The following is an 11,807-nucleotide window of genomic DNA, read 5'->3' on the forward strand; positions in this document are numbered from 1 at the left end:
GTTCTTTCTTTGTGTATTTAAATATATTATATTATACACAGTTTAGTTCATAAGTCCTGTTTAAGGGCTGTAAAATAAAGCTCTCCATTGTTCACTCCACTGTTCCTTGTAATTGCGAAAACATTTTCTCTGTGTTTTCAATTTAATCCGATCAAAATAGCGTCCACTTGTCTGTATCTCCTTTAAGGTTGTATTTCATAGCGCTGCTTTAAGACTCTCTTTTTCTAGTTGCATTTTCAAAGGCAACCAACAAGAGGGCTGACACATGTGCTTTGAAGTCAAATTGATGTTTATAGCATTCCTGACACAAAACCAAACTTAGAGAATGGTTGCAAAAAAATGAAAAAGGAAAGAGTAAAATAAAAGTAGGATGGACAGAAATAAAAAAAAGAAAAAAGAATGTGTGCAGTGGGACAAAAATAAGTCATATGTTATAGTTTGGCGGGTTCTACGCCCATGAGAGCACCAGCAGACTTACTTTGTCCACCTCGTGGACCGTTCATCTGCTGCATTTCATGCTCCACTTTGGCATTTGAGAAGCCATTAAACAGCATTTGTCCCTCTTTACCTCTGGATCGCCATCAACACGGTCAGAATCCACTCGGTTAATTGGCCATTTCTCCTCCGCTTCCTCAATCCATCTGTTCTGGGTCAACGGATGTTTTGTTGGCAACAAAGGATCATTATGACATATGACAATATATGACAAAATACCTGCTGTCTGCTGTGTGGTTGCTGAACTTGAACATGTCACCCTTCGCAAGCCAAGAGGCCTCTCAGATGGCAACTTGTCTCCGTCAAATTCAAGCCCACTCCTCTCGAATGGCGTGCAACACTTTACGGACTACAGTTATTTGTATTCTATTGTGTATATATATTTTATATATATATAATTCTTTTGTATATATCTGTCATCCCTGTTCTTATATTTTATTTTATTTTATTTTGTGTGTTTAGTTTATTCCATTTGGAAAGTGTTGGGCGCTACTATGACAACAAATTTCCCCTTGGGGATTAATAAAGTATATATCTATCTATCTATCTACTGCTGGTCCACCTCGTCGAGCGTAAATCCTCTTTTTTTGCATATTGCCATGAGGTTCTTATGGGTTCAGTCTCCTCCTCCATAGACAATGCTTTCACTGTGTCATTGTGTTTATCACCTCAGCAGGAAGCCTGTGCCTTCTGCTGTCTGACGAAAGGGCGTCGCACGCACATTTTGGGGAAATGACTGCGCCAAAAAGGATGAACTGACATGCGGTACTCCATCAGTTCTTGATTTATGTCAACCTCTGACCACCACAAGAACCTTTAGAAAGTCTGTGTGTTCATCAGCATCCCTGGAGTGATGGAGCGTAGCCTTCATATCAGTCATGACTGCCACTGGCTCCAGTCTGAATCTCGTAAGAACTCCCAACAACACTCTTGTCAAATTGGGCGCTTGAAACAGTTGTTTATTTAGAGTCGTTCCTTTGAACTCGGCCCAACCGTCAAACACCGCCGACGGTGCTCCTTTCTTTGGATAGCGCACTGCATCATGGGAAATCTTCCACACTTTGCCATCCGTTTGCTTAGGCGGATGTCGCGGGACTTTCTCAGCACATCCCTCGCTAATGACATCCTCAAGGAAAGCTCTGCACAGTGATAGGCTTGGTCTCTCAGAAACCTCCTTTCAAGTCCACGGAGTTGTTGCCCAGCAACACTGTGGTTATTTGGGAAGCACCGCAGCATCCGTCTGACATGGAAGCTTCATCTGTCATTGCTCGTCTTGACTCCCGGACTGAGCTAGCTACCAGATCCACGACCCTCCTTCCACCTGGACGTCTCCTCCTGTTCACCTGCGGTTTTCTCGTTAAAATCATGAGCGTACTGATGAAGGAGGAACTCTTCCAATCTGTCAACCACTGTCCTCTGCACAGCTGCGACAGAGCAGCCCATCTGATGGCTTCTGCATCCTTGAAGGGGTCCATTAATCACCCATCCCAACAGGGTTTTAATGGCATACGGTCCATATCATCAGCTTGGATAAGGGATAAGGGCACCTTTCAAATATGGCCAATGCTTTGCCAACCCCCTATTCTGAAATGATGTTACACAACGACATGCGCAGTTCTCTCAGAGTCAGGACATGAGGAAGGTCACAGAACAGGTCACCATTGTAACCAGTAATATCCAAACCTTGAAGAAGAATGAGCACTTCCTGGTCTGGTGCCATCGTACACAAGTTCCTTTTAGTCCTTCTGTTCACTTTCAACTCTCTCATCAAACGTGCAGAGTGTTTAAAAAACAAATACGCTTTGAGTGTTTTGTGTTTTGAGGACTTTGCCTGTGCGTCCACCAGTAAAGACACGAGAAGTGACCACTGGATTCTCCTGTGGCATGTCTGTGTCCGGTGTCTTGAAATAACTAATGATCACAGCTGTGTACTATGACTCTTTCCTTCATTTGTTCAAGTGTAGTACTATGACGTACTATAATATGATGTTTGTTGATGTAAAAGACATTTGTATGCCTTTTTGACACATTATACTTAAATGTGTATGTAATATATGTATATATATATATATATATATATATATATATATATATACATATATATATATATATACATATATATAGTATGACGCCGAACTACAAAGACATATTTATGACTTTTTGCTATATAACTAACTATGCTATAATTTTTATTCATGAAATATGGTACATTAGGATTCTTTTTTACAGACACCTTTTAAATGCCTCTTTTGATACTCTTTAACATACTATATATATATATATATATATATATATATATATATATATATATATTTTTTTTTTTTTTTTTTTTTTTTAATAAAATAACTTGACTTTATGTCTTCTTTCAACATACTACACTATGATCTTTTTGATTTTCTTTACAAACTATACTGTGACCCTTTTTTCTTTACCTTTTCATGTCATACTCTACTGTTAATTATACCTCTTATTTTAAGATGAAATAATATACCAGCTAGCAAAACACCCAGATTGTGTGCATGTCCGCTTTTAGCAGTCAGCTTTGGGGTCAACAGGATCCCAATCCTATTACAGCCTTAGAGCTGCCAGCTGGTTGCACCTCCTCGTTAGAGCTAACAACCAGGTGGAGAGGGAACCTCTGACAGGCGTCACCTGAAGTATTCTGGGTTCTGCACTGAGCTTTGTGTGTACCCGAAGCCAGCAGAGTAGTTCATTTGATTTGCGTGTGTGTGTGTGTCGCTATGTATGTACATAACTAACGACTACTAATGCTTTTCCTTAAATACTTATTTGTGGTGCATGTGCAGTGTGTCTCAAAGAAAAGGTACAGCAGACTATTCTCTCTCTATTTATATATATATATATATATATATATATATATATATATATATATATATATATATAAACTATATACTTGTCCATGGCTCAGGACAATTAATAAAATAAAGTACCAGAGCAGCTTCAAATGAGTTTTGACTATCTATCTTCAATCTATCATAAAGAAGAAGCTGAAAGTAGAGGCGATTAGAGGAACCCAGGACTCAAAACAAGCTACACAGTGAGATTCAGTCAAGATGAATGCCGTGCATGGGCTTTCTGTGACTTTGCAAAGTCTAATCCCACAGCCAGTGAGTATAAATACACCAGAGGATAACCTAACAGCAGGTACCCAACACGTTTTAAAATAACCAAACCAGACAATGTTGCTCTAAATGCTCTGCATCATGTTGATGATCTCCTTTGAAGATGATTACAACACAATTAACCCAAGAAAGATATAACGCAGCAGTCTTTAAGCCCCCAGAAACGCCCGTCGACGTTTGTTTTGCTGTCATCCATAAGCAGTTGGCAATTACTGAAAGTTATCTTTGTTTGTTTGAAGTTGGAGAAACAGTGAGTTATTATGAGGGGTTCTGTTTTCATTTCATTCACGCCTCCTTTAAAAGCATCAATCAATAAATATTATATTCATAAAAGACCTTTGTGTATCATATATATACTGCGCGGTCGTTTCAGGCTTTCCTAGAGTTTGCTTTTCTCATGTGAGGAAAAAGAGATGGAGAGGGATTTCTGTGTTTGAATAATTTGCAAAGTTGAATCCAACACATTTAAAAATGTAAGTATTTTCAGTAATTGCCACTACTTATGGATAAAAGCAATTGACATATAAAATAAGTGTGCAGACAGCCGTGTACGATTATGAGCCGATGAGGTCTATTTAGCGCTGCAGAGCTGTTCCCACAGTCTCATTCAGCTAAATGAAGACAAGACGAGCCTCCGTCCCCTCTGCCCTCTCAGACTGGGAGGGGCCTCGACAGAGCCATGGGAACAAGTCTGCAGCGTTACATAATGGAGCCTTTCTGAGGGGAAACTGGATTTGCTGGATGAATTTGATTTTTAGAAAAAATGTTTTACTATGTTTAAAAAAAAGAGCATCTAACATAATTGTTCAACAATAAACAATTATTCCACAACAATGAATTGCGCTCACGGTTGAGTTTGAAAATGGAAACAGCGTATTGTTAAAGCTCGTTCTTGACTAGACCCTCACACGTGTCTTCTCATGTCACATTGATGCGCGTTCAGTGGTGAGACGTCTCACTTTTGCCCCTCTGTAACCGTCCAGGTATGAGGAGAGGGATTAAGAACTGAATGCTTCTGGTCATAAGTGATTGATCTCAGGACTCGGGCCTTCCCTGATCTTATGTCACATGCTCAAAGGTCTTCGTGACAGTTGCGGCAGGTCACATGTTTGTTTACAAATCGAAAATACATCCCAACCTGTAGTATTTTACAATCCCTGCTGGGCTCTGTGTCATAGGGCTGCCGTGATATTTGGAAATTGCTTCTTTTTTTTTTTTCATGGCAGTCAAATTGGAATATTCCATATACCTTCAGACATTTAGACGTATTATTGTTAGACGTTGAAGTGGTGGATGAAGTACTAGGATTATTTACTGAAGCTAAAGTAGAATTACTCCATTACAAGTGTTTCAAAATGTTATTAAAGTCATATATAATATAAAGATATAATACTTCTATTATTTTGTCAATGGTCAATGTGGAGCCAAGCTAAGATACTGTGTATACTACTGGGTAGATAAGTAGTATAATACTGCATTATATCATATAAACACATGTGCTTTATTGTAAAAGGTAGCGAGTCGCTACACGTGTCACATTAATGTAGCAAAAAGGACAATATTTCTCTGTGAAATGTAGAAGTATAAAGTAGCAGAAGATGCTCAATAATCATCAATACAGAGTGAAAACAAAGGACATTGTTTTACACCTGCAGTTATTGTTCATGTACAATCAATACATTATTCCTTTGTGAACCAAAACAAAAGTAGTTCCTTGTACTATGAATCTGATGTGAGGGGTCGAGTGTGGCTGACTGACAGACGGGGAATCAATTTGCACGTTGAGAGATCGACGGTAACTTGAAGTACACGTGTACTGTATTTATACCTCGTCTATTCCATGCTGAGCTGCCACAGAGGAGGACGGAGTCAAGTTAGCACATGAAACAATCGCACAGCATCTGATGGGATTAGTCACTCGGAGGACTTTAAAAAGGGACGGCCGGAGGGAGAGAGCCAGAGTCATCAGAAGGAAACCACTCAGACTTCAACACAAGGTGAGTTGAAGCTGCCATGTCCTCGGCTCTGGTGCAGCTTTGATAACGTGTAACGCTCCAGAGGAGAACATGGCCGACGGAGAGGTGGCTTCACAGCTTCTTCTCTTCTTCCTGAGGATCACGGATGAAAAGGAGCTGAAATGAGGTCTGACATTATTACTGTGACTTCAAAAGGAATTGTTCTTCTTGTTGGTGCTGCTACAAGCCCAGTCTCCATTTCTTGATCACGCCCTCTCTTTACTGGATGGAGGAGGACTTTTACACACTTTCTTTATCAATGCTGAACATCTTATGCTTTGATGTTATGTCCGAATGTTGTCGAGCTTTTATTTTACTGAGATGGCGCCGCTTTAAAAAAAAAAAATGGAGAGATTATCGCTAGACTGATCTCATATATTTTGTTCTTTTTTCCAGTAAATAATCGAAATGGAAGACGTTGCAGCTCCCGCCGACAGAAGGGCACCTCCCAAGTTCAAGCAGAGGACGACCCGCACCTTCAAGAGCAAGGCGCCTAAACCCGGCCAGAAGGGGTGAGATGGATTTCAGACCCCGCACGCACACACATGCACACACACACACACACAGACACACACACACACACACACACACACACACACACACACACACACACACACACTTTAGTTTGTGACTTTAGTCCTACTTTCAAGTCAAGACTTGTATCGCTCAGTTTGTACTGATCAGATCTTCTTTTGTCTCATGCACTCAGATTCGGAGACGACATCCCCGGCATGGAGGGCCTGGGCACAGACATCACGGTGGTCTGCCCGTGGGAGGCCTTCGGGGACATGGAGCTCGGCGACCTGGCCAAATACGGGATTGTTTAGTCCACATCCCTCACCCCGTAATGCCCCTCATGTAGTCGAATGTATTTGACTGTGCAGCTGTAAATATTGTACTTGTACGAGGCAGATATCGATTAATAAAAGAGATCCAGCACTTTCTCTCGTCTCGTGCACTTTCTCTGCCCTTCGCCTTTCCATCAACTCTCCATCGTTCTCGTTCACGAGAGTCAGCAGCTCTGAACCTGAGCTTGTTTCTTCCTCTGTTTCCACAGAGGAAGAAAATAAAAAATCAAGCAACTACTGGCGTATACATTTTGTAATATGAAAGAGGGTTTCATACCGGTTATTGTGATATCACGGTAATATTGTGATCCCGATGTTCCAACTCAATGCTGCCGATTCAACATGCAAGGATATACATGTTCTGTATTTGTTCTGTCAAATTTTATTTTCAGAAGAAATTCATTTCCCTCTTTGGGGAACAAGATCATTTATGTATTTTCTCAGGAGAAAGGAAACATTCCATTAAATAACACAATGAATGTTAACATTTCCCACCTGTCTGTGTGTCGTTTCTATTACCAACTCCACATGATAGTTTCATTTTATAAATTGTGATTTTGGGCTATACAAAATATACAAAATAAACTGAATTAAATGATGCCCAGATGTCTACAATGGTTTCAACATTACACACATACAACAAAACAATCAGCTAGCCTCTTGTGTCTTTTCCTATTTTCTGGATTCACTGTCATTTAATAATATAATTTGTGCATAACACAACATTTAAATCTGCCCTCAAGGACAGCGGGCAAAAGAGAAAAGAAGATGACTGAAGCCGTCGTTGCCATGGGAACTTATAAGTGCAGACTAGAGTAGTACATTGAAGAGATCGTTTTAATGTCAACACAAACAAACCATGCAAATAAACACCAACTATTCAGCTGTTACAGAAATCTGTCATTTTTAAGAAGTTTTTAACGAGAGCTGATTCTTTCAAGAATTATATAATGTCAGCATGTGAAAACAGTAAAAGGAAAAACAAAGTTGTTCTTAAAGAACCAGCATGTAGCATCTAGTGGCATCTAGTGGTGACGTTGTAGATTGCAACCAACTGAATACCCTTCACTCACCCCTCCCTTTCCAAGCGCGTTGGAGAACTATGGTGTCCTGGAGGAAATGTAAAAAACATTACTGTAGCAACATGGCGGGCCCCCAATGGACCCTCCCCATGGAGGATGTATATGTGGGGCCGATTCTAAGCCAACGAAAAGCAACGATTCTCAGGGTCAGGTGATGTGCACCATTAAAAACATATATAATATTCCATTTCTGGCAATAAACCCCCCTAAATCTACAAACTGGTCCTTGCTACCATCGCTGATATGTAATCTACACAATACTGCAATAATTATCAGCTCCATGGTAATAATGTTGTTTCTGGTAGTGTGTGTGTGTGTGTGTGTGTGTGTGTGTGTGTGTGTGTGTGTGTGTCCTCCAGATATCAATGTGCATTCGTGTCACTGTGCCAATTAGCTGTTTGGCCTCTAAACAGCGAGCAGACAAAGGGGCAGCGCCTCATGAACGTAGCATAAAAATAGCAATCATCAGTGTAAAACCTTTGGCCACTTCATTAGGGGGGGCCTTCGGGGGCAGACATGTTGAAATGGTAATTGGTGTAGGACAGAGGAGGATTCAGGGTCAAGCGGGCTGCAGGCCGAACAGGGACGGAGCAGAAGACCTCTCGGGAAAACCAGCAGGAACAGGGAGCAGGGGGTCACATCATCTTGTTAAATCATTTCTTAGCATTAAAAGCTTCTGGGGGGGGGGGGGGGGGGGGGCGACTTACTGTACTCACTGTGAATAAGTAGCTTTGGTTGCCATGGCAACAACAGCTTCAGTCATCTTTTCAACTGCTGTGCTTGAAGCCAGATTATATTTACAATTTGATGAACATCAAATTTGAGCAATATGCAAGTAGTGAGTGAGTTATTGAGCGCAGATTGTTATATTGGATTATTCTCTGAAGACAGAAAATACAAACCGACATCAGGGTAGCGTGTGGTGTCAGTGATGGGGACCACACAGAGACAGTTGTATGGAAAATGGTTCTTTTTTATTGACAAAGTACATACATTATTTTTTTCGCGAAGGAGTGAAAGGAATTATAGACCATCATAAAAATATATTCTTTTTTTTAGCGAATACACAAAATATACATGTGTGCATGTTGAATCAGCAGCTTTGAGGAGACGAGGTGGAAGAAGAGGTGAGACAAAATCATTACTGTGATGTCACAATAACAGATATCAAACCCTCTTTTTTGTGTGCGTGTATATATATATACACATATACACACAGACACACATATATATACACATACACACACACACACATATATATATATATATATATATATATATACACACACACACACACACACACACACACACACACACACACACACACACGTTAATTCATCTCATTTCCTCTGTGGAAACCATTTCAGCTCCTCAGTCAAAAGTTGGAATACATGAGGGGCACTTATGGCAATACGGCTAAAGGGCTAAACAATTCCATATCTGACCATGTCGCTGAGCTCCAAGTCCCCATTAGGCTTTGATTATTTACTGGAAAAAGGAGGAAAAAAAACACATGAGATCCCTTCTGGCCGGGTTTAGGCGCCTTGCTCTTGAAGGTGCGGGTCGTCCTCTGCTTGAACTTGGGAGGTGCCCTTCTGTCGGCGGGAGCTGCAACGTCTTCCAAATATATGAGATCAGTCTAGCGATAATCTCTCCATTTTTTTTTTTTAAAGCGGCGCCATCTCAGTAAAATAAAAGCTCGACAACATTCGGACATAACATCAAAGCATAAGATGTTCAGCATTGATAAAGAAAGTGTGTAAAAGTCCTCCTCCATCCAGTAAAGAGAGGGCGTGATCAAGAAATGGAGACTGGGCTTGTAGCAGCACCAACAAGAAGAACAATTCCTTTTGAAGTCACAGTAATAATGTCAGACCTCATTTCAGCTCCTTTTCATCCGTGATCCTCAGGAAGAAGAGAAGAAGCTGTGAAGCCACCTCTCCGTCGGCCATGTTCTCCTCTGGAGCGTTACACGTTATCAAAGCTGCACCAGAGCCGAGGACATGGCAGCTTCAACTCACCTTGTGTTGAAGTCTGAGTGGTTTCCTTCTGATGACTCTGGCTCTCTCCCTCCGGCCGTCCCTTTTTAAAGTCCTCCGAGTGACTAATCCCATCAGATGCTGTGCGATTGTTTCATGTGCTAACTTGACTCCGTCCTCCTCTGTGGCAGCTCAGCATGGAATAGACGAGGTATAAATACAGTACACGTGTACTTCAAGTTACCGTCGATCTCTCAACGTGCAAATTGATTCCCCGTCTGTCAGTCAGCCACACTCGACCCCTCACATCAGATTCATAGTACAAGGAACTACTTTTGTTTTGGTTCACAAAGGAATAATGTATTGATTGTACATGAACAATAACTGCAGGTGTAAAACAATGTCCTTTGTTTTCACTCTGTATTGATGATTATTGAGCATCTTCTGCTACTTTATACTTGTACATTTCACAGAGAAATATTGTCCTTTTTGCTACATTAATGTGACACGTATAGCGACTCGCTACCTTTTACAATAAAGCACATGTGTTTATATGATATAATGCAGTATTATACTACTTATCTACCCAGTAGTATACACAGTATCTTAGCTTGGCTCCACATTGACCATTGACAAAATAATAGAAGTATTATATCTTTATATTATATATGACTTTAATAACATTTTGAAACACTTGTAATGGAGTAATTCTACTTTAGCTTCAGTAAATAATCCTAGTACTTCATCCACCACTTCAACGTCTAACAATAATACGTCTAAATGTCTGAAGGTATATGGAATATTCCAATTTGACTGCCATGAAAAAAAAAAAAGAAGCAATTTCCAAATATCACGGCAGCCCTATGACACAGAGCCCAGCAGGGATTGTAAAATACTACAGGTTGGGATGTATTTTCGATTTGTAAACAAACATGTGACCTGCCGCAACTGTCACGAAGACCTTTGAGCATGTGACATAAGATCAGGGAAGGCCCGAGTCCTGAGATCAATCACTTATGACCAGAAGCATTCAGTTCTTAATCCCTCTCCTCATACCTGGACGGTTACAGAGGGGCAAAAGTGAGACGTCTCACCACTGAACGCGCATCAATGTGACATGAGAAGACACGTGTGAGGGTCTAGTCAAGAACGAGCTTTAACAATACGCTGTTTCCATTTTCAAACTCAACCGTGAGCACAATTCATTGTTGTGGAATAATTGTTTATTGTTGAACAATTATGTTAGATGCTCTTTTTTTTAAACATAGTAAAACATTTTTTCTAAAAATCAAATTCATCCAGCAAATCCAGTTTCCCCTCAGAAAGGCTCCATTATGTAACGCTGCAGACTTGTTCCCATGGCTCTGTTGAGGCCCCTCCCAGTCTGAGAGGGCAGAGGGGACGGAGGCTCGTCTTGTCTTCATTTAGCTGAATGAGACTGTGGGAACAGCTCTGCAGCGCTAAATAGACCTCATCGGCTCATAATCGTACACGGCTGTCTGCACACTTATTTTATATGTCAATTGCTTTTATCCATAAGTAGTGGCAATTACTGAAAATACTTACATTTTTAAATGTGTTGGATTCAACTTTGCAAATTATTCAAACACAGAAATCCCTCTCCATCTCTTTTTCCTCACATGAGAAAAGCAAACACTAGGAAAGCCTGAAACGACCACGCAGTATATATATGATACACAAAGGTCTTTTATGAATATAATATTTATTGATTGATGCTTTTAAAGGAGGCGTGAATGAAATGAAAACAGAACCCCTCATAACTCACTGTTTCTCCAACTTCAAACAAACAAAGATAACTTTCAGTAATTGCCAACTGCTTATGGATGACAGCAAAACTCCTCCTCCGAGTGACTAATCCCATCAGATGCTGTGCGATTGTTTCATGTGCTAACTTGGCTCCGTCCTCCTCTGTGGCAGCTCAGCATGGAATAGACGAGGTATAAATACAGTACACGTGTACTTCAAGTTACTGGGAACTATTGAGGTGCCATTTATTGTCAGCAGTGAGTGACAACAATTGACACGACTAACAAGTAGAAGTCCACAGCCCCCCAACAATCTACACCCCTATTGTACCCCCGGAGTATCAGAAATTGCAATGAAATGTAATTCACACATTAAAGAATCAGATCCCGAAACAACTCGCATCATCCAGCAAACCCAGCTTGAGTTTGAGGCTCCATTGTGTAACGTTGCAGACATGATACGACACACTGTTGAGCCC

The 11,807-nt window shown here is 40.7% G+C and overlaps 1 protein-coding gene across 2 annotated transcripts; it reads left to right on the plus strand.

The window, feature by feature from the left end:
* The first annotated feature begins 5,566 nt into the window (after window positions 1-5,566).
* Window positions 5,567-6,578, plus strand: LOC117735119 (retinal cone rhodopsin-sensitive cGMP 3',5'-cyclic phosphodiesterase subunit gamma-like). Of its 2 annotated transcripts, none has more exons than XM_034539579.1 (3): window positions 5,567-5,635; window positions 6,050-6,165; window positions 6,363-6,578. In XM_034539579.1, exons 2-3 carry the CDS (start codon window positions 6,062-6,064, stop codon window positions 6,478-6,480), a joined length of 222 nt encoding a protein of 73 aa, XP_034395470.1. In that variant the 5' UTR covers window positions 5,567-5,635; window positions 6,050-6,061; the 3' UTR covers window positions 6,481-6,578. The 2 variants fall into 2 exon arrangements, with proteins under 2 accessions (XP_034395470.1, XP_034395478.1); XM_034539587.1 differs by having other exon boundaries at window positions 5,615-5,780.
* Window positions 6,579-11,807: the final 5,229 nt, after the last annotated feature.

Source organism: Cyclopterus lumpus, chromosome 1 (genome assembly GCF_009769545.1).
Source record: "Cyclopterus lumpus isolate fCycLum1 chromosome 1, fCycLum1.pri, whole genome shotgun sequence".
NCBI lineage: Eukaryota > Metazoa > Chordata > Actinopteri > Perciformes > Cyclopteridae > Cyclopterus > Cyclopterus lumpus.

Coding starts and splice junctions, on each gene's coding strand:
- LOC117735119 (XM_034539579.1), top strand. CDS start 6,062: ATGGAAGACGTTGCAGCTCCCGCCGACAGAAGGGCACCTCCCAAGTTC. Junction 6,166..6,362: donor CCTAAACCCGGCCAGAAGGG/GTGAGATGGATT, acceptor TCATGCACTCAG/ATTCGGAGACGACATCCCCG.